General features: G+C 49.3%; 1 protein-coding gene across 42 annotated transcripts in view; it reads right to left on the bottom strand.

The window, feature by feature from the left end:
- Positions 1-1,836: 1,836 nt before the first annotated feature.
- The window catches only part of CEP164 (centrosomal protein 164), a 98,243-nt gene continuing 76,745 nt past the window's right edge, over positions 1,837-23,334 (bottom strand). For 22 of the 42 annotated variants that reach the window (XM_055094880.2, XM_055094879.2, XM_055094892.2 and 19 more), the window contains 16 exons: positions 22,760-22,837; positions 22,436-22,567; positions 21,935-22,057; positions 20,590-20,733; positions 20,080-20,163; positions 19,892-19,960; positions 19,367-19,542; positions 18,909-19,035; positions 18,485-18,546; positions 17,783-18,005; positions 7,073-7,180; positions 6,077-6,215; positions 5,140-5,487; positions 4,209-4,275; positions 3,185-3,307; positions 1,837-3,030 (listed from right to left, as the gene is read on the bottom strand). In XM_055094880.2, coding sequence (XP_054950855.2) covers positions 2,934-3,030; positions 3,185-3,307; positions 4,209-4,275; positions 5,140-5,487; positions 6,077-6,215; positions 7,073-7,180; positions 17,783-18,005; positions 18,485-18,546; positions 18,909-19,035; positions 19,367-19,542; positions 19,892-19,960; positions 20,080-20,163; positions 20,590-20,733; positions 21,935-22,057; positions 22,436-22,567; positions 22,760-22,837 — 2,100 coding nt within the window. In that variant the 3' untranslated portion in view covers positions 1,837-2,933. The other 20 variants (XM_055094895.2, XM_055094884.2, XM_055094897.2 and 17 more) reach the window with 7 other exon arrangements.

Raw genomic sequence — 23,334 nt, 5'->3', positions numbered from 1 at the left:
AGGCCAGGAAGTTAGGACACTGGTTCTATTCCCACCTCTTCCACTGTGGCTGCAACTTGGGGCACCTCATGTAGCCTCTCTAGGCCATTTCCTCTACTGCAAAACCTGAAGTAATCCATAAGGCCCCGCTATGGACCCCAATTCCTATGATGAAACCCAATCCCCAGTGTGATGATATGAGGAGGTGGGGCCTTTGGGGAGGCGATTCGGATGTGAAGGTGCAGCCCTCATGACTGGGATTAGTGCCCTCAGAAGGGGCTGAAGGAGCCAAGAGTCCTATACTTCTACTAGGTGAGGACGCAGAAGGTGCCCTCTAGGAACTAGAAACCGCTCACCATACACCGAATTTGTCAACACCTTGATCTTGGATTTTCAGCCTCCAGAATTGTGAGAAATAAATTGTTGTTGTTTAAAAGCTACCTGGTTGATGGTATTTTGTCACAGCAGTCCAAACAGACTCAATGGCTCCTTTCAGCTCCAAACGTCTATGATTCTAGTCTCCCCAGCTAGATGCTAAAACCCATGAGAGGAGGGATGGGACAATTTTGGAATCTTCTGAAAAAGTCCCTTTGTAAACCCTAACCCAAGAAGGTTTTCCGCCAGCTAGAAGCTACCCCCTTCCTGCAACCCAGGTCTTCAAACCAAGCTGGACAGGACTGTTCTGTGTGCCAGGAGGAGGATAGGAGATGCTGACACAGCAGAGCCTGGTTCACAGATCTTGACTTTCAGAAATCTGGGTTCAAATACTGGGTCATTCGCTGTATGATGTTGGGCTATAGTGATTTCACCTCTCTGAGCCTAAGTGACCTCATGGATGAAATAAGAACACTAACATCATAAGATTATAAACAATAACATATGAAAAGCACCTGGCACAAAGCACTCAACAAATGTTAGCTTGCTTCTCCTTCCCTCCCTTCTTTCCTTTCTTCCTTCCCCCCAGAAAGTGGCTAGGACACAGAACTGGGTTATTTTGCATGCTTTGTCCTTAGGTTGGTTTTCTCACACAAATCCATGTCATGTGGCCATCTTGGTTTGCTCTCCTAGAAATTCTGTTGCTACAAATCCAAGACTGTATTTAGGCTGTTCACACCGCCAGAGCAGAAAAACCCAGCTAACTTTGCCAGCTTAGGGACTTTGGGGGACTCATCTTGCATTTGTCTGCATGGGGAAAACACCAATCAGCCTTTGGGAAATGGCACCATGGGTCTCCAGCTGGTAGGAGGGAGAGCTGTGAAGGGGCAAAGGGAGAGATGGCGAATTCAGCACTTCCCAAGGACTGGTAGTAGGGAAGACGGCGCTCTGGGGGTGCAGGGATGGAGTGTGGGGACACTGCACATGTAGGGAGCTCAGCTACTTTACTGGGGACCCCAGGCATGTAAAGGTTCTCTAAGCCTTGGTTTCCTCGTCCATAAAAACAGAGCAGAAAATATCTATATCAATATCTACATTGTTGCGATGATTAAATCAGATACTACATAGGGCAGTGTTCTATGAATATTCATTTTTCCTTCCTCCCTTCTCAGGAAGGAGGCAAAGGCCTCCCAAAAGAAGGAGACACATTCTACATGACTGCCTTGTAGAAAATGGACCTGCAGAGATTTAAATGATGCAGAAAATACCCAGGATTATCACTAGAGTTGGTGCACCACATAAGCTATTCCCAAAGCACACATGATGAAACGGAGTTTTCTATGTAGTGGGCTGATGCTTAAAAGGCATCTGAGGAGATCAACAGCCAGTTGGATCTTAGTTTCTTATTCCATGACCACGAAATGAGTTGGAGGACGGAAGGAGTTAATTTGTGTGTCAGAGAAGCAAGGGCAACCCCACAGCTTGCAAAAAAAAACAAAAATAAGTGCATTTTATTTAAACAATGGAACAAACATCAGAGAGCATCCCCTGCAAAGCCCCCACCCCAGAGCCTGCTGATGGAAGCGGGGCTGCAGGACGCTCTGCCACAACGGCAGCATCTCCAACTGCACAAAGACCCCTTGCTGCCAGGGCCGGGCACCAGCCTAGCCCCTTGCCTGCCTGCCTGAGGCAGCCGTGGAATCAGGGCAGGGGTGGCACAGGTAGAAAAGACAGATGGAAACAATGCCCATGAATATACCCAAAGTGTCCCAGGAGGATAAAAGCTGTCATGAGGACCAGAAGCCATCCCAGTCTTTTTTTGGCCTCCCGGAGAAGCTGTGTTTGAGACCTGAGACTCCAGCTGAAATGGCTCCCTGAGGAGCCCCAGGGAGCAGGAGGGGTGCTTCTGAGGACAGCCCCCGAGGAAAACACAGTGCCTGCAGAGGGACAGCCCCCAGCACCCTCCGGCAGGGCTCTGGACAGCTAAGCCCAATCCTGAGAGAGTCAAAAAGAGAGATGGAATGCTCAAGAAAAGAGGCATTTAAAAATTAAGAGAAGAAAGACAAAAAAGAAAGGGTCTGATCTGAGGCTGAGGTATTGGAGATAGATGTGGGCCCAGAGAAACCGGGTCCCAGGGTACACACATGCTGGGGGTCTTTGTCCTGATGAACTAAGAACCATACGCACAACCTCCTTGGGAGCCCTTAGCAGTGCGCTGCAGGGCCAAGGAAACAACCAGCTCCAAACGGACTCCCTGAGCCTCCGAAGGCAGCTCCTCTAACGCCTCCCTTCCTCCCAAAGGGCTCCCGGCCCTGATACCCCGCAGCCACCGCACACCATCAGCTTGCCATGTCAATGACAAGAGCTCATACAAGTCCACACATTTTAGCCCGAGATAGGTTATATAGTCACAGAATGTGTGGCTTTACTGTTCCACTCAACCCCCTGGTCCCTGGTGGCTCCTGCAAGTCAAAGGGGGAAGGAGGGTGCTTTCTCAGATTGAAGAAGGCAGGCAGCTCCTCAGGCACTTGGTCTGGGTGGAGGAGAGGCTGGGCTGCCCCAAGCCCCTGCTCAGGGCCTCAGAAGCGATACACCTTCACTCTGTTGTGCTCATCAAGGCCCAGCTGCAGGAGGCTCAAAGTAGCTTTTGGCTTGGGTGTTGAAGAGAAGAGAGGTCTGGCCACAAGGTGAAGGAAAACTGCAGTCGCTGGGCATAGCCAGGCAGGGGCCATGAAAGGGTCAAAGGCTGAACAGGATCCTCCTCAGCCCCTCAGGGCCCAAGCACAGGCCCCACAGCCCAGCCCAGTATGGGAACCAGGTAAAAGGATACAACCTGGGGTCATTCTTGACACGTTCCAGCCACCTCCGGTTGGCCTCAATTATGCCCTGAAAGGTGGTGCTGCCCGCCTCAGGGACTTGGGAATGGGAGTGCTGTAGGAGCCGGAGCTGCTCACTGGGAAGGAAGAGGAGAGCATGGGGGAGGGGAGAGAGGAAGCACGGAAGTGACAGAGGATGCACAGAGGCCATCACATCTGTCGCCTCCTCCCTCTTTCTCTCAGCTACCAGAGCAGCTTCTCCGAGGTCCCTAGCAATTCAAAGCTTCAAAACATCTGCCCCTCCAGAACAGTTCCCAAACGGGAAGGTGGTGGAGGCCCTCTGCCCCCTTGCTGGGTGCTACTGATACAAGGCTCTGGGCTCCCACATCTGCCTGCTCCCGCCAATCTCATCAGCAAAGCGCTCCCCTCTGTCAACTCAATCCTTGGCCAGCATCAGCTCTCAAGTTGGCCAAAGGGTTGGTGGGGGGTACTCACTGTTAGCCGCCTAAGGGAGGGAGAGGGGAAAACATTTGGCAAGGAATGAGATGAATGGAAAATTAATAACAGGTTTAAATAATTGCCCGTCTGTCTCCTCCACAGGGTGTCCCTCTCACTCCAGATGTTGCTCAGCAGGACTGGGGGAATAAGGGAGCCACAGGAAGCAAACAAGAGCTCAAGGGCAAAGACAAAGGCCAGACTCCGGGGCTGGAGGGGCTAGAGGGAGGGGCGGGGGCAGGGTCCCACCAGGGGCTGACTCCTCCCCACAGGGGCCAGAGGGCAGCTTCCTCAGGGGGTTGGCAGGGTAAGCCCAGCCCTTCCCCACTGGGACCTTGGCGGTGTGAACTTGACTTTCCCCTGGTCATGGAGGGGCGCCTCAGACCCAGGCAAGTGGGGACAGCTCTGTGGACTAGAGGCCTGCCTGATTTCTTGGGGTAAGACCAGGAGGTCTGCTCCCCTCAGAGGTCCACCTGCCCAGGGAGGCACAGTGAGCAGCTCGACTATGATGTTCCACCCCAACCAGCCCCCAGGGAAGCTCACCTGGCAGACATGTAACCCAGCCTGCTCTCCAGCGGGGCGGGGCTGTTGCTGAGCAGCGGGATGCCAGCTGGAAGAGCATGGGGACAGGACTCAGAAATGGGCAGTGGTCACCACCCTGCCCACCAGCACCTCTTGCCTCCCCAGAATAAACAATAAAAGGAAAAGCTTCAGTGGCTGGAGGCCAGAGACAGGTGAGAGATAGGAATGGTCCTATTTATTTTATTTTTAAAACTTAATCTACTTTTCAATTTGGGTTAGGGCAGAAAGAAGATATTTTGTTTTCCCTCAAATGCCTTGTGTTTTATCGCTTTTCATAATCCTCAGCAGGGCTGAGACCCGGGGAGGCCACCTGGCTCAGAAGCAAGAATTAGCCACACAGCCAAGAGGTTCCAAGCAGAATCCTGGAGTCACAGAGACATGGGGTCACAACTGAGCTTGTTACTCACTCACTGGGTACCCTGGAGCATACTACTTAAACTCTCTGAAACTCAGTTTCCTCATCTGTAAAATGGGGATAAATAATTACTACCTCAGAGAATTAAGAACTAAATGAAAAAATATATATAAAGTGCTTGGCTCATCATGTATTGCACAAGATGGTAGCTATTAAGATAATGACAACAATGACCTTTTAGGTTCTGCTGAGCTCCAGAATCCATAATAAAGGCCCCAGTCAGCCAGGCTCCATCTAAACCGTCCCAACCCATAGAACTCCTGGCTGCATGGCCACCTGCAATGTCTCCTTCCCCAGGGACCCACAGGTAGAGTCAATGGACCAATGGACTATGGCAACGTTGGGGGAGGAGAGGTGTGGCAAAGGGATGCAAAAGAGGAAGAGGAAAAAAGGAGCAGGAGAAAGAGGGCAGAAGAAAAGGAAGGAAGAGGAGGAGGAGGAGGCAGGTGGGAAGGCTCCGCCCAGAGTGGGGCTTACATGGAAAATACTTGCGCCACTTCTCCAACAGGAAGTCGTCCACCGTTTGAGCCACAGAAGAGGGGAGCCTGGGCCCCTGCCCTGAATCCCAGGCCCATTGGGTGGACGTGGGTGTAGCAGATGATAAGGCTGAGAACCTGGCCAGGGAGCCATAGTAGGTGGGGGTGGGGGTGCTCTTAGGGTCCCGGGGAGGGAGCTGGGCTGGCATGGAGGCGAGGAGCGGCGGCGGCGACTGAGGGTTGAGGCTGTCCAGGATGCTGAGGACACTGCTCAGCTGACTGCTGATCTGCCGGAGGGAGTGGCTAAGCCCGTGGATCTTGTGGGAGGTGAGACTCGGGGTTGAGTCGACTGAAAGAAAAGAGGTGGATGGTGGGAAGGGACTCAAGCTCAGGACCCTGGACCATTCCCAGACACAGCTGTCATGGAGGACCCTACTGGCCACCCCTCCCTGCTTCTCCAGACAACAGCCCCTCAACCTTATGAGGGGGTCAGGGATGGCAGGGCTTCTGTGTTCCAGACAGTGCAAGTGAGAAGCTGGCCATGAGAAACAGGTTTCCAGGGCAAGGCGCTGGGTGAAGGGCCCAGGACCCCAGAGAGAAGGAAGGTGAGAGGGCCCTTCTGTCACATACAGGCCAGGGCAGCTGAGAGAGAAAAGCCTCCTCAAGGAGGCCCTGGAAGAGAAGAGGCCAGCAAGGCCAGTGGTCACACCGTAGAGTGCTCTGCAGCATTCAGAGGGCTTCCCTGACCTTTCAGCCCCACGTGCTGGCAAACTTAGATGGCCTGATTCCTTCCCAGCACTGACCGAGCACCTAGTCCAGACACCGGCTCACAGAGGCCTCCCTCTGCAGGGCTGAGGGAAGACAGCTCTTCTTCTATTCCCCAAGTTCCTCCCATTCCATGGATACCATGGTCCTCACCCCGCATCTCCCCCACTCACTCCTCTGCTGCCGCCACCACTCACGGTGAGGCGGGGAAAAAGATTCAGAACTTTCACTGCTCAGGCTGTCCATGTCACTGAGGTCGAAGGTTACTGCCTTCTTGGTGGGGGATCCTCCCAGAGTGCCCTCATCTGAGGCCTGCGGGGTAAAGTCAGCAGTTATGACCCACCCCTCCCGCGTGCTTCCTACCCTTCCTTTTTCCTTCCTAGGAAGTGGCTGGGACACTGAGCTAAGTTCTTCTTTATGTTTTGTCTTTAAGCTGGTTTTCTTACGCAAATCCATGAAATATGGCCATCTCCATTTGTTCTCCTAGCAATTTTGTTGCTACAAATTCAAGGTGGTATGTAGGCTGTCGCCCTTGTGACGTGTGGGAACTGAGGACTTGGTGAGTAGACTCCTCTGGGGCCCAGAGTTCCACCAGGTACCCTGGGCGAAGCAAATCACACAGGCTGCCTCACAGCAGGGTGGGAGGGAGGCAAGGCTCAGCATATGTCCCAAATGCCTGAGACAGAGACAACAGTGCCATCAGGTCCACACAGACCCCCACCACCCTTCCCAGTAAGCTCTCCCTGCAGTGTTACTCCACCTAAGCCTCCCCGGCTACACCTAAGCCTCAGACATCTAGGAGAAAGTCCACAAGGTCCCAAGGCAGGTAGGAAAACCTATCATGTGTGTCCATTCCTGACACCCTGGTCACACCTCTCCTTAGGGACCAGGGCAGGGTAAGGGCTTGGCCCTCTTCTCAGGCACCTTTAGCAAGAGGTTCCAGGTATATTCCAGACCATTCAGCACAGGTATCCAAACCCACAGGTGTCTTCAACAAACTCAGAATTGAAGCCACTGCCACCTTCATCAGCCAGTAGACAAGCCTACTGCCCAATCCTGGGCCCTGGAGGCCCAACTCCCCCTGATGCAGGACCAAAGAACTCAACCCAATCCCAAGAACAGAAGAGGAAGGCCAGGGCCCACTGGACTATGTGGACATGGGGCTGCACCTCTTCCCAAAGAGAAGACTCCAGCTGATTCAGCTTCTCCTCTTTCTTCTTCAGCAGGTTGTGGCCTTTCCGCATGGCCGACTTCATCTCATCCAGGTGCCTGGTCTCCTGCAGCCAAGGAGAAAACAGAGGAGAAATGACTACCCACACAGACGCTGGAGTCCCAACCCTGCCATTTGCTGACTGGGTGATCTTGAACAAATTACTGTAGTCTGCTTTCTCATCTGGAAAAGAGAACTATGACTTTTCATAGGGTCGTGAGAATTACAAGAGAAAGAGTATGTTACTATGTTACATGCTTAACACCATGCCCACACCTTAAAAACTCTCAAATGGTTACTGTTAAGCAAATGGTTATTATTTATTATGATTATTGTTTTTAGAGATGAGGTCTCACCATCACCCAGGCTGGAGTGCAGTGGCCTGATTACATACAACTCATTGCAGCCTCAACTTCCTGGGCTCAGGCAATCCTCCCACCTCAGCCTCCCAAGTAGCTGGTACTACAGATGTGTGCCACCACACCTGGCTATTTTTTTTCTTTTTTTCTCCTTTTTTTTTTTTTTTTTTTTTTTTTTTTGTAGAGACAGAGCTTTGCAACGTTGGCCAGGCTGGTCTCAAAATCAAGTGATCCTCCAGCCTCAGCCTCCCAAAGCACTGGGATTACAGGCATGAGCCACCACATCAGCCGCAAATGGTTATTATTATCACTGCTCCAATTATGATTACTCTCATCACCACCACCACCATGGTTGAGAGGGGTTAAGCAGAGCAATGACAGGGTCGTGGGCAGCATGTATATAACCCTGGGAAGCTGCCCCTCTGTCTGTTCCAGCCCCTTGCTCTCTGCTGACCCCAAGCCCGTCCTAGGGGCCATCAGGGCCTGAGCCCCTTACCAGTTCTGAACACCATCAGAAACACCATTTCTTTTCTTTCTTTTTGAAATAGAGTCTCGCTCTGTCACCCATGCTGGAGTCCAGTGGCGCAATCTCGGCTCACTGCAACCTCCACCTCCTCCTGGGTTCAAGCAATTCTCCTGCCTCAGCCTCCTGAGTAGCTGGGATTACAGGCGTGCACCACCACACCCAGCTAACTTTTTAATTTTTAGTAGAGATGGGGTTTCACCATGTTGGTCAGTCTGGTCTTGAACTCCTGACCTCGTGATCCACCCGCCCTGGCCTCCCAAAGTGCTGGGATTACAGGCATGAACCACTGCGCCTGGCTGAGCACCATCAGATTTCTAAGGGCCCAGGTGATCCAAGAGAGCTCACCTTGCCAGGACCCTCAACTGGTCAAAGATCTGTGATCCCAACTAATAATAATGAAGTATCTGCCTTTTCATTGCAAATTAGGCTATCAGAGAAGCAGGGTGGGTAAGTAACTCAAAGCCTTTTGCTAAGTGTGTTCAAAAGACTTTCATGTACGAACGAAGTCTTTAGTGTGACAGAATGGAAAGGCAAAGCACTGGGTTTGAAAGTACTAAACATTAGTCGTACTCTTCACCAGGAAAATGGGACTATTACTACTGCCTTGCACATTATAAATGGTTATTGATACAGTTTGGCTCTGTGTCTCCACACAAATCTCATCTTGAACTGTACTCCCACAATTCCCATGTGTTGTGGGAGGGACCTGAAGGGAAATAATCTGAATCATGAGGGCCATTTCCCCCATACTGTTCTCGTGATAGTGAATAAGTCTCACGAGATCTGATGGGCTTATCAGGGGTTCTGCTTTTGCTTCTTCCTCATTTTTACTTGCCACCACTGTGTGAGAAGTGCCTTTTGCCTCCCGCCATGATTCTGAGGCTTCCCCAGAATCATTTCCCCAGTGGAACTGTAAGTTCAATTAAACCTCTTTTTCTTCCCAGTTTTAGGTACGTCTTTATCCACAGCATGAAAACAGACTAATACAGTAAGTTGGTACCAGGAGTGGGGTGTTGCTAAAAAGATACCCAAAAATGTGGAAGCAACTTTGGAAATGGGTAACAGGCAGAGGCTGGAACAGTTTGGAGGGCTCAGAAGAAGACAGGAAAATGTGGGAAAGTTTGGAACCTCCTAGAGACTTGATGAATGGCTTTGACAAAAATGCTGATAGTGATATGAACAATAAGGTCCAGGCTGAGGTGGTCTCAGATGGAGATGAGGAACTTGTTGGGAACTGGAGCAAAGGTGACTCTTGTTATGTTTTAGCAAAGGGACTGGCAGCATTTTGCTCCGGCCCTAGAGATTTGTGGAACTTTGAACTTGAGAGAGATGATTTAGTGTCTCTGGCAGAAGAAATTTCTAAGCAGCAAAGCATTCAAAAGGTGACTTGGGTGCTGTTAAAAGCATTTCATTTTAAAAGAGAAACAGAGTATAAAAGTTCAGAAAATTTGCAGCCTGATGATGCAGTAGAAAAGAAAAACCCTGGAGTGGCTGGCAAGATGGGAATAGGAACAGCTCCAGTCTGCAGCTCCCAGCAAGATCAACGCAGAAGGCAGGTGATTTCTGCATTTCTAACTGAGGTACCCAGCTCATCTCACTGGGGCTGGTTAGACAGTGGGTGCAGCCGATGGAGGGTGAGCCAAAACAAGGTGGGCGTCGCTTCACCCACGAAGCACAAGGGGTCAGGGAACTCCCTCCCCTAGCCAAGGGAAGACACGAAGGACTGTGACTTGGGGGACAGTGCATTCCGGCCCAGATACTATGCTTTTCCCACAGTCTTTGCAACCTGCAGACCAGGAGATTCCCTTGGGTGCCTACACCACCAGGGCCCTGGGTTTCAAGCACAAAACTGGGCAGTCATTTGGGCAGACACTGAGCTAGCTGCAGGAGTTTTTTTAATACCCCAGTGGCACCTGGAGCACCAGTGAGACAGAACCATTCACTCCTCTGGAAACGGGGCTGAAGCCAGGGAGCTAAGTGGTCTAGTTCCAGATCCCACCCCAACAGAGCCCAGCAAGCTAAGATCCACTGGCTTGAAATTCATGCTGCTAGCACAGCAGTCTGAAGTCGACCTGGGATGCCCAAGCTTGGTGGGGGCGGGGCATCTGCCATTACTAAGGCTTGCCATTACTGAGGTTTTCCCCTCACAGTGTAAACAAAGTCACCAGGAAGTTCAAACTGGACGGAGCCCACCATAGCTCCACAAAGCCACTGTAGCCAGACTGCCTCTCTAGATTCCTCCTCTCTGGTCAGGGCATCTCTGAAAGAAAGGCAGCAGCCCCAGTCAGGGGTTTATAGATAAAACTCACATCTCCCTGGGACAGAGCACCTGGGGGAAGGGGCAGCTGTGGGGGCACCTTCAGCAGATTTAAACATTCCTGCCTGCTGGCTCTGAAGAGAGCAGCAGATCTCCCAGTACAGCACTTGGGCTCTGCTAAGAGACAGACTGCTTCCTCAAGTGGGTCCTTGACCCCATGCCTCCTGACTGGGAGACACCACCTAGCAGGGGTCGACAGACACCTCGTACAGGAGAGCTCCAGCTGGCATCTGGTGGGTGCCCCTCTGGGACAAAGCTTCCAGAGGAAGGAAAAGGCAGCAATCTTTGCTGTTCTGCAGCCTCTGCTGGTGATATCCAAGCAAATAGGGTCTAGAGTAGACCTCCAGCAAACTCCAGCAGACCTGCAGCAGAGTGGCCTGTTAGAAGGAAAACTAACAAACAGAAAGGAATAGCATCAACATCAACAAAAAGAACATCCACACAAAAACCCCATCTGAAGGTCACCAACATCAAAGACCAAAGGTAGATAAATCCATGAAGATGAGGAAAAACCAGCACAAAAATGCTGAAAATTCCAGAAACAAGAATGTCTGTTCTCCTCCAAAAGATCACAACTCCTCGCCAGCAAGGGAACAAAACTGGATGGAGAGTGAGTTTGACGAACTGACAGAAATAGGCTTCAGAAGGTGGGTAATAACAAACTCCTCTGAACTAAAGGTGCATGTTCTAACCCAATGCAAGGAAGCTAAGAATCTTGTAAAAAGGTTAGAGGAATTGCTAACTAGAATAACCAGTTTAGAGAAGAACATAAATGACCTGATGCAGCTGAAAAACAAGCACGAGAACTTTGTGAAGCATATACAAGTATAAATAGCTGCATCAATCAAGCAGAAGAAAGTATATCAGAGACTGAAGATTAACAATGAAATAAAGCGTGAAGACAAGATTAGAGAAAAAAGAATGAAAAGGAACGAGCAAAGCCTCCAAGAAATATGGGACTATGTGAAAAGACCAAATCTACGTTTGATTGGTGTACCTAAAAGTGATGGGGAGAATGGTACCAAGTTGGAAAACACTCTTCAGGATATTATCCGGGAGAACTCCCCCAACCTAGCAGGACAGGCCAACGTTCAAATTCAGGAAATACAGAGAACACCACAAAGATACTCCTCGAGAAGAGCAACCCCAAGACACATAATCATCAGATTCACCAAGGTAGAAATGAAGGAAAAAATGTTAAGGGCAGCCAGAGAGAAAGGTCGGGTTACCCACAAAGGGAAGCCCATCAGACTAACAGCGGATCTCTCTGCAGAAACCCTACAAGCTAGAAGAGAGTGGGGGCCAATATTCAACATTCTTAAAGAAAAGAATTTCATATCCAGCCAAACTAAGCTTCATAAGTGAAGGAGAAATAAAATCCATACAGACAAGCAAATGCTGAGAGATTTTGTCACCACCAGGCCTGCCTTACAAGAGCTCCTGAAGGAAGCACTAAACATGGAAAGGAACAACCACTACCAGCCACTGCAAAAACATGCCAAATTGTAAAGACCATCGATGCTATGAAGAAACTGCATCAACTAATGGGCAAAATAACCAGCTAGCATCATAATGACAGGATCAAATTCACACATAACAATATTAGCCTTGAATGTAAACAGGCTAAATGCCCCAATTAAAAGACACAGACTGGCAAACTGCATAAACAGTCAAGACCTACCAGTGTGCTGTATTCAGGAGACCCACGTCATGTGCAAAGACACACATAGGCTCAAAATAAAGGGATGGAGGAATAGCTACCAAGTAAATGGAAAGCAAAAAAAGGCAGGGGTTGCAATCCTAGTCTCTGATAAAACAGACTTTAAACCAACAAAGATAAAAAAAGACAAAGAAGGGCATTACATAATGGTAAAGAGAGAAGAGCTAACTATCCAAAATATATATGCACCCAGGAGCACCCAGATGCATAAAGCAAGTTGTTTGAGACCTACAAAGAGACTTAGACTCCCACACCCCACTGCCAATATTAGACAGATCAACGAGACAGAAAATTGACAAGGATATTCAGGACTTGAACTCAGCTCTGGACCAAGTGGACCTAACAGATGTCCACAGAACTCTCCACTCCAAATCAATGGAATATACATTCTTCTTAGCACCACATAGTGCTTATTCTAAAACTGACCACATAATTGGAAGTAAAACACTCCTCAGTAAATGCAAAAGAACGGAAATCATAACAAACAGTCTCTCAGACCACAGTGCAATCAAATTAGAACTCAAGATTAAGAAACTCACTCAAGGCTGGGTGTGGTGGCTCAGGCCTGTAATCCCAACACTTTGGGAGGCCGAGCCAGGAGGATCATGAGGTCAGGAGCTCAAGACCAGCCTGAAAAACATGGTGAAACCCCGCCTCTACTAAAAATACAAAAATTAACCAGGCATGGTGGCACACACCTGTAATCCCAGCTACTCAGGAGGCTGAGGCAGGAGAATCGCTTGAATCTGGGAGGCAGAGTTTGCGTGAGCCAAGATCATGCCACTGCACTCCAGCCTGGGTGACAGAGCAAGACTCTGTCTCAAAAAAAAAAAAAAGAGAAGAAAAGAAAAGAAAAGAAACAAGTAAGTTCTTTGAAACCAATGAGAACAAAGACACAATGTACCAGAATCTCTGGGACACAGCTAAAGCAGTGTTTAGAGGGAAACTTACAGCACTAAATGCCCGCAGGAGAAAGCAGGAAAGATCTAAAATCGACACCCTAACACCACAATTAAAAGAAGTAGAGAAGCAAGAGGAAACAAATTCAAAAGTTAGCAGAAGACAAGAAATAACTAAGATCAGAGCAGAATTAAAGGAGATAGAGACACAAAAAACCCTTTAAAAAAATCAATCAATCCAGGAGCTGGTTCTTTGAAAAGATTAGCAAAATAGATAGACTGCTATCCAGACTAATAAAGAAGAGAAAATAATCAAATAGACACAGTAAAAAATAATAAATGGAATATTACCACTGATCCCACAGAAATACAAACTACCATCAGAGAATACTATACACACTTGTATGCAAATAAATTAGAAAATCTAGAAGAAATGGATAAATTCCTGGACACATATGCCCTCCCAAGACTAAACCAGAAAGAAGTTGAATCCCTGAATAGAACAATAACAAGTTCTGAAATTGAGGCAGTAATTAAAAGCCTACAAATCAAATAAAGCCCAGGACCAGACAGATTTAAAGCCGAATTCTACCAGAGGTACAAAGAGGAGTTGGTACCATTCCTTCTGAAACTACTCCAAACAATAGAAAAAGGACTCCTCCCTAACTCATTTTATGAAGCCAGCATCATCCTGATACCAAAACCTGGCAGAGACACAACAAAAAAAGAAAATTTCAGGCCAATAACCCTGATGAACATCAATGTGAAAATTCTCAATAAAATACTGAATCTAGCAGCACATCAAAAAGCTTATCCACCACAATCAAGTCGACTTCATACCTGGGATGCAAGGCTGGTTCAACATACATAAATCAATAAACACAATCCATCACATAAACAGAACTAATGACAAAAACCACATGATTATCGCAACAGATGCAGAAAAGGCCTTCGATAAAATTTGACACCCCTTCATGCTAAAAACTTCGAATAAACTAGGTATTGAGGGAACGTATCTCAAAATAATAAGAGCTATTTATGACAAACCCACAGCCAATATCATACTGAATGGACAAAAACTGGAAGCATTCCCTTTGAAAACCGGCACAAGACAAGGATGTCCTCTCTCACCACTCCTATTCAACACAGTATTGGAAGTTCTGGCCAGGGCAATCAGGCAAGAGAAAGAAACAAAGGGTATTCAAATAGGAAGAGAGGAAGTCAAATGGTTTCTGTTTGCAGATGACATGACTGTATATTTAGAAAACCCCATCATCTCAGTCCAAAATCTCCTTAAGCTGATCAGCAACTTCAGCAAAGTCTCAGGATACAAAATCAATGTGCAAAAATTATAAGCATTCCTATACACCAATAATAGGCAAACAGAGAGCCAAAGCATGAGTGAACTCCCATTCACAGTTGCTACAAAGAGAATAAAATACCTAGGAATCCAACTTACAAGGGATGTGAAGGACCTCTTCAAGGGGAACTACAAACCACTGCTCAAGGAAGTAAGAGAGGACAAAAACAAATGGAAAAACATTCCATGCTCATGGATACGAAGAATCAATATTGTGAAAATGACCATACTGCCCAAAGTAATTTACAGATTCAATGCTATCCCCATCAAGCTACCATTGACTTTCTTCACAGAATTAGAAAAAACTACTTCAAATTTCATATGGAACCAAAAAAGAGCCTGTATAGCCAAGACAATCCTAAGCAAAAAGAACAAAGCTGGAGGCATCATGCTACCTGACTTCAAACGATACTACAAGGCTACAGTAACCAAAACAGCATGGTACTGGTACCAAAACAGATATATAGGCCAATAGAACAGAACAGAGGCCTCAGAAATAGCACCACACATCTACAACCATTTGATCTTTGACAAACCTGACAAAAACAAGAAATGGGGAAAGGATTCCCTATTTAATAAATGATGTTGTGAAAACTGACTAGCCATATGCAGAAAACTGAAACTGGACCCCTTCCTTACACCTTATACAAAAATTAATTCGAGATGGATTAAAGACTTAAATGTAAGACCTAAAACCATAAAAACTCTAGAAGAAAACCTAGGCAATACCATTCAGGATATAGGTATGGACAAAGACTTCATGACTAAACACCAAAAGCAATGGCAACAAAAGCCAAAATTGACAAATGAGATCTAATTAAACTAACGAGCTTCTGCACAGCAAAAGAAACTACCATCAGAGTGAACAGGCAACCTACAGAATGGGAGAAAATTTTTGCAATCTACCCATCTGACAAAGGGCTAATATCCAGAATCTACAAAGAACTTAAACAAATTTACAAGAAAAAAACAACCTCATCAAAAAGTGGGCAAAGGATATGAACAGACACTTCTCAAAAGAAGACATTTATGCAGCCAACAAACACATAAAAAAAAGCTCATCATCACTGGTCATTAGAGAACTGCAAATCAAAACCACAATGAGATACCATCTCACGTTGGTTAGAATGGCAATCATTAAATAGTCAGGAAACAACAGATGCTGGGAGAGGATGTGGAGAAACAGGAATGCTTTTGCACTGTTGGTGTAAGCATAAATTAGTTCAACCATTGTGGAAGACAGTGTGGTGATGCCTCAAGGATCTAGAACCAGAAATACCATTTGACCCAGGAATCCCATTACTGGGTATATACCCAAAGGATTATAAACCATTCTATTATAAAGACACATGCACAAATATGTTTATTGCAGCACTGTTCACAATAGCAAAGACTTGGAACCAACCCAAATGCCCATCAATGATAGACTAGATAAAGAAAATGTGGCACATATACACCATGGAATACTACGCAGCCATAAAAAAGGATGAGTTCATGTCCTTTGTAGCGACATGGATGAAGCTGGAAACTATCATTCTCAGCAAACTAACACAGGAACAGAAAATCAAACACTGCATGTTCTCACTCATAAGTGGGAGTTGAACAATGAGAACACATGGACACAGGGAAGGAAACATCACACACCGGGGCCTGTCAGGGTTGGGGGCTAGGGGAGGGATAGCATTAGGAGAAATACCTAATGTAGATGACCAGTTGTTGGGTGCAGCAAACCACCATGACACGTATATACCTATGTAACAAACCTGCATGTTCTGCACATGTATCCCAGAACTTAAAGTATAATTAAAAAATAAAAAGAAAGAAAGGAAAAACCCATTTTTTGAGGAGAAATTCAAGCTAGCTGCAAAAATTTTCATATGTAACAAGGAGCAGAATCTCCAAGACAATGGGGAAAATGTCTCCAGGACATGTCATAGGTCGTCATGGGCAGCCCCTCCCATCACAGACCCAGAGGCCTAGGAGGAAAAAATGGTTTCATGGGCCAGCCCCAGGGTCCCCATGCTGTGTGCAGCCTAGGGACTTGGTGCCCTGCATCCCAGCCACTCCAGCCATTGCTAAAACGGGGCAAGGTACAGCTTGGCCCATGGTTTCAGAGGATGCAAGCCCCATACCTTGGCAACTTCCATGTGGTGTTGAGCCTGCGGCTGCACAGAAGTCAAGAACTGAGGTCTGGGAACCTCTGCCTAGATTTCAGAAGATGTATGGAAACACCTAGATGCCCAGACAAAAGTCTGCTACGGGGGGGGGCCCTCATGGAGAACTCCTGCTAGGGCAGTTCAGAAGGGACATGTGGGGTCAGAGCCCCCACACAAAGTCCCTACTGGGGCACTGCCTAATAGAGCTGTGAGAAGAGGGCCACCATCCTCCAGACCCCCAGAATGGTAGATCCATCAATAGCTGGCACTATGCACCTCAAAAAGCTGCAGATACTCAATGCCAGCCTGTGAAGGCAGCTGGGAAGGGTTTGCCTTCTGGCTGCATTGCTGTACCCTGCAAAGCCACAGGGGTGGAGCTGCCCAAGACAATGAGAACCTACCTCTTGCATCAGCGTAACCTGGATGTGAGACATGGAGTCAAAGGAGATCATTTTGGAGCTTTAAAATTTGACTGCCCCACTGGATTTCGGACTTGCATGGGCCCTGTAACCCCTTTGTTTTGGCCAATTTCTCCCACTTGGAATGGCTGTATTTACCCAATGCCTGTATCCCCACTGTATCTAGAAAGTCAGTAGCTTGTTTTTTATTTTACAGGCTCATAGGCAGAAGGGACTTGCCTTGTCTCAGATGAGACTTTGGACTGTGGACTTTTGGGTTAATGCTGAAATGAGTTAAGACTTTGAGGACTGTTGGGAAGGCATGATTGGTTTTGAAATGTGAGGACATGAGATATGGAGGGGCAAGGGGTGGAATGATATGGTTTGGCTCTGTGTCCCCACCAAAATCTCATCTTGAATTGTACTCCCATAATTCCCACGTGTTGTGGGAGGGACCTGGTGGGAGATAATTTGAATCACAGGGGCCATTTCCCCCATACTGTTCTTGTGATAGTGAATAAGTCTCCTGAGACCCTGATGGGTTTATGATGGGTTTCTGCTTTTGCTTGTTCCTCATTTTCTCTTGCTGCCATCATGTAAGAAGTGCCTTTCGCCTCCTGCCATGATTCTGAGGCCTCCCCAGCCATGTGGAACTGTAAGTTCAATTTTCTTTTTCTTCCCAGTTTCAGGTATGTCTTTATCAGCAGCATGAAAATGGACTAATAGTGTTATCATGAGGTTTAAATTATTTACTACTAGAAAAGGTGTTTGCATACTATGCATTGCCAAGTAAATATAAGTGACCCAGGGCCAAGGTGGCCACTCTCATGGAGTCCTAAGAATGACCAACTGAGGGGGAGCCCAAAGGACTGTTTTGCTGACTCCCCCCGCCTCCCCCACACAGGGCTGGCAGGCCCTTCCCAAAGCTCCTGACCTTCTCCAGGTTCTTGCGCATATCTTCCAGGGCCTTGATGCCTGGTGGGTCTTTGGCCACCTCCTGCGCACTGGCCAGCTCATGGCGCCAATGCTGCTGGGCAGCTTTCAGAGCTGTCTGCCGCCTCCGCATGGAGCGTGTCTGCCGCACAAGGAACTCCTTGGCACTACGGAGGGCTACCCCCTCAGCAGAGAGGAGGTGCCAGACATTGTGGGAGGACAGGCTGGAGCAGGAGAGTTGAAGAAGGAAAACAGAAGCCTCTAAGAACTCTACTCTGGGTCACACAGCCCCTTCCCCAGCAGATGCCAACCCTGAGCACAGACCAGAGCTGCTGGGCTGGGGCTGGGCACTGTGAGTGCAGGGATGCCACTGTTCAATACCCACAGTGCGCAGTGCCTGGGATTGACAGTGCCCCCACCCTGACTCTGAGAGGGATCGGGCCTGGGGCCTCCAGATAGATGACCAAACACTTCCAGCAATCTGCTTCTCCACTAGAGGAGAATGCCATGTCAAAGGTCACAGTGGGCAGTTTCTTGGCTTGCCAGAGAAGATTCCTTAATCCTCCGGAGCCTTCCCCATGAACTAAGCCCCACTGGTGATCACAGTCTCCTCACTTCAGCTCACCCCAGCTCTATGATGCAGGTACTCACTTACCCCTTCATGGTACCCTAACCTCAAATAAGACAGGCTATGGGAACTCACCTGTCCAAGTATAAGTCCTCCTTGCTCTGGGAGAGAGAAGAAGACACCTCTTTGGTCTGGTTCTAGGGACACATGGTAGAAAAGTCCACTGAGTGTAGCAAAAGCAGACACCCTGCAGGTTCAAGACCCCAAAGCCCCTCCCAGTGGTCTAGACAAGGAAATGGCTCTCTAGCTGCCAGGCACTGTTTACTTATAGATATCATCTGACTGGTGGAGACGACTGGCAGCTGGGAATAAAAACAGACCAGGTCCCATAGAGAACAGAGCCAGCCCTTCCTGATGCCTTGGCCCACCTTATACTCCTCCCCTCCTGAGGCTCCACCCCTCCTGATGAGCTGTCCCCTCTGGAAGTACTCCCCTGATGCCCAGCCCCTCCCAATGCCCCACACCATCCTGGTGCCCCAGACCCCAGCCCCTAGCTCACTGTTCCAAGGGATTTCCTCAGGTCCTCAATGTGGAGATCTGGCTCAAAATGTGGGGAAGCATTATTTTCCTCAACTGTCACTTCTCTCAACAGGTGCTGCTTCTTTTGAGCTTCAGCCTCCAGGCTGCTGTGGAAGGAAAGAGGAGTGAGAGGCAGGGCGGCGGCTGGCGATGGGGGGGAGGGGTGAAGTGGGTCAGAACCATCTCCACCCCCTCACTCCCATCCGTCAAAGTCCCTGAGGAAGGGCTGAGGCGCGAACAATAGCACCAGAGATCCCCTGCTTTTCACAGAATCTTAACAACCCCAACTCCCTACAAAATGTAGCCACAGGCTCTTCTGCCTAGCTCCCAAGCTGGGACTCCACCTCTCCCTATTAACTGGGCCATGACACAAGCAGCAGAGGTCAGAGGGCAGGCAGGAGGCAGCCAGCGGGGCTAAGTGCAGGGTGCCCAGGCCACCTGATGTGTTTCTGCAGTTGCTGGCTCTGAGCCTGCAGCAGATCCACTTGGGACTCCAGCTTCAGCTTGCGGGCCTGCAGCTCATCAAGAATTTCTCGGAGCTGCTGGTTTGACTGCAACAGGTGGGTGTGCTCCTTCTGTGCCTCCTCCAGCTGCTGATGGGTGGCTGTGGCTTCCTAGGGGCAAAAGGAAAGATAGAAGCACCCAGAGACAGCACAGAGAGAAGGCAGGGAGCAGACAGCACGAGAGGGTAGGGAAGCCAAAGGAGGACAGGCTGGGGATGAATTGAGAGCCACTGAAGTCACCACCTCTGAGGTCAAGAGGTCTGCAGGCTCCTGTCCTACCACAGCCCCGCTCCCTTGAGGTTCCCAAGTGGGGTCCACAGAGTGGCACTATTTGTGGAATACTGGCCAAGAGTTTGGAACCCCAGTGCCCTGGATCAGATGAACAAAATGTGGGGAACAGGGAGAAGAAAGACAGGAAATGGAGGAAGAACAGAAGGGAGGACAAAACAGGGAGACAAACCTCACTCTTCAGAGCAACCTGCCTCTGCACATCAAGCAGCTGCTGCTTCTCCCTCCGGGCGGTCTCCTCCTTGCAGGGAAGAGACAGGATTTTCTGGCTGACTGTAGACCCCAGGTCTGAGGGGCAGAGCCTGCCCTCTGCTAGAGAAGCTATGACTCTGAGGTCAAGGACTCCTGCAGATCCCTCACCTGGACCTCCAGCAGAGCCAATCTGGCCTTGACATCTTTAGCTCTGGTTTCAAGGTCTAACTCTAAATCCTGGAGCTTCCTTTCCTGCCCAGAAAGGGAAACACATAAGCATAGAAAGAGTGTAAGGCATTAGCTGAGGGGCAGGAGGGGGTTCCAGAACCCACCATGCCACACCGCAACCTCCACTCTGGGCTCAGGCTTCCTCGCTGTGTGCCCCTGCAGCCTCCCAGGAAGGCTCCACACCTTGTTTACTTCCTGCTGGGGCAAGGAGATGCAAAGGTGCCAACCCCAATGCCTTACAGGGGCTGACTTCTAGTTCTAATCCTGAGTGTGTTCCCTGGCCCAGAAAACAAAGTAGCAAGGATGCCCCAGCATGGAGATGGCCAGTGAGAAACTCTCACTCCAGAAGCTGTCAGGCTCCATCCTGCTGGGGCCATGCATCTGCTCCCAGCACCTTCCTACTGTGCATGGAGGGGTCACAGTGGGTTCACCCTGCCCCAGGCCCCTCACCTGCTCCCTGTGCCGGCGCCGCAAGTCCTCAAGACGCTTGTGTTGCTCCTGCCTCACAGTCTCCAGTTCTCGTTCATGGGCCCTCTGCAGGCGCTCCAGCTCTCCGGTCAGGTGCCCCAGAAGCTCAGCCCGCTGCTTCCTCTCCTGCAAGGAGGGTGGGCCCACCGGTGGGAAGCTGCGGCAGCCCCTTCTACCACAAAAATCACAGCTCCCTCAGCCCTGCAGCCTTGCATCAGTAAGATCAGGGACACCGTCAGCTCCCTAAAGCCAGCTCTTGGAGAAGAGGAGGGTTACAAGCACAGCACCGGCCCTGGCCCCAGCAAGCCTGCAGCCCTCTAGAGCTGAAGCAGAGGCTGGTCAGACACCACGACAGATTCCCTCTCTGGCTCTCCCTATGGCTCCACCATATACAACTTTTCCTCTTTAAGGAATGAGAGGTCACTGATAAATTATCACTATTCTTCAGCAAGGTCATAATTGGTTGGGGGAAGGGATATGGCAAATTTCATCATGGGACTGCTATTTCTGCCCTGGGAAAGATCCTAGAAAGAGTCTGGGATACTGGTTCCAGTTACTGGAGCAGTAGTCTTAACGCCCTGCAGGGTCCCAGCTGTGGGCTATAGTCAGCCACCCTCTACCCACCCATTGTTCACCCTCAATGTGAGCAAGGCAGGCCAGCTTGAGTACACCCAAGTCGCTGAACTTTCCTACCTTAAGGCCAAAGGCTTAAAATGGGGAGAATATCAGTATTACTTGGCTCTTGCCAGTCTATTTCTTGGTGTCCCGAGATGTTGAGGAACCCTGGTGACACAGCATTGCAGTGAGGAAACTGAAGGCTTTGGAGTCAGATGGCCTGGGCTTGAATCCTAGCTCTTCTACTTATTAGCTGGGTGTGATCTTGGGAAGCTACTTAAACTCTCCAAGTCTCAGTGCCCTCATCTTTAAAATGGAGATAATGATAGTAGATCCTTCCTAAGGCTGGTGTGAGGACTAAATGAGTTAAAATAGATAAAGAGCTCAAAACAGTTCTTGGCACACAGTACAAGCTCAATGTGTGGGGGTTCTTTTTACTATCAGAAGAAAGTACAGCCTGCCTGATAAAAGAGGAATTGCCCCCCATTAGGTGGAGGTTTTTCTCATGTTTTAATAAAAAAGGCAAAAAACATCATCGTGGCAGGGTACCAAGAAGGAAAACCTCCCACAATCCCTGACCACAGTTTATCCCCTTCCTCTGCCCCACAGCCAGGTGGGAAGGACCCCGGGGTGTGTGTGCATGTGTGTGTGCATGTGCGTGCATGTGTGTGTGCATGTGTGTGCATGTGCGCAGGGGATGTGGCCGAGCTACCTCAGCTTCATACTGCTCTCTGGCCTTAGCCATCACTTGCTGGTGCTCCTCCTTCATCTTGTCCAACCTCCTCTCATGCTCCCCTTCCACTTCCTGGCGCTTCTCTCGCAGGAGACTGCTGAGCTGCAGGGGAGACGGCAGGGATGTGTCATGAAGAACCCAGGTGGACCAGCACTCAGGGCCTGCTGCACCTGAAGGTCTTACACACATTTCCCCAATCTCCCCCCACACACACAACACATGGACATCACACAGCCATGACACCATGGTCAGCATACAGCCATACCCCAACACCCCCTCCCCACATGCATACAGGGGCATCAGATTGGAGGAGTACCTGGCTTCAAGGGAACTAAGGCATAAAAAGGCAACTAGAAATGCTAACCCCAGCTGAGCCATCCAAAGCAAACTGGAGGCCACTGAGACTAGGCCGGCTCAGCTGACTGTAAGAGAGTCCACAACAGGCGTACACGACTGTGGAAGACACAGAGCAGCACTCACCTCGTGCTCATACCCAGCCACGTGATAAGCCTTCTGGTGAACTCTGTGCTCCACTTGCCCAAGGCACTTCTGTAGCTGGGCTTCCTCTTTCTGTTGAGCTTCCTCTATCTTCTTCTGGAGGCTGGAGACCACCTGAGGAGGCCCCCGCACACACAGGGGAGTGTGACCCTCAGACAGACTGTACAGCTGCTGTGTGGGGATGTGTTCTGAGGACCTGGCATCCATACCCCGGGGCTGGAGGGAGAGGCTCGCTGCCTAGTAGCCAGGGATGGGGCTGAATTCTGCTAATCAGCCATGAAGGGGGCCCAGGATGCTGCATCTCACCTCCCGGTGCTTGGCCTCCAATGAGGAGCAGAGCCGCTCCAGCTCAGCACTGTGCTCCTTCTCCAGCGTTGCCACAGCCTGGGGAGGAGCAAAGGGACTGTGAGTGAAGCTGGCCAGGTACTGATCATGGTGGGAGGTGGAGCCAGGAAGACTACCGACCCCCAAGCCCTTGAGATCAGGGTCAAGGGAAGCACGGGGAAGCACAGCACATCTTTGTTCCTCTGAAATAACTCAGCCCCCGAAGTCTACAACTGGCAAATGAACAGGAACATGAAGGTCAGAGGAGAGGGGCATTTCAGTAAGTTTCGGCTCTCTGCTCCCACCCCCTGCCTTTAGACTAGGCCACAGATCCACAGATGGTGCTCATGCTGGTAAATAAGATCCAAGCCAGGGGGGGCCAGGTTGGATGCTGTCATTAAGTCAGGCCATGTAGAACTTTCTTTTTATTTTGGTGAGGTGCAAAGCTGCAGCTATTAGACAAGGAAAACACTACAGCAAGAGTAGGGAAGTGCACTGTACTACAAGTGCTCAGAGAGATTGTGCTAAAACCTTCAGAAGCCCACCATCTGACTGGA

Source organism: Pan paniscus, chromosome 9, assembly GCF_029289425.2.
Source record: "Pan paniscus chromosome 9, NHGRI_mPanPan1-v2.0_pri, whole genome shotgun sequence".
NCBI classification, from domain to species: Eukaryota; Metazoa; Chordata; class Mammalia; order Primates; family Hominidae; genus Pan; species Pan paniscus.
Note: the sequence above shows the minus strand (reverse complement) of the source record. Positions and strands in the feature narration are given on the sequence as shown.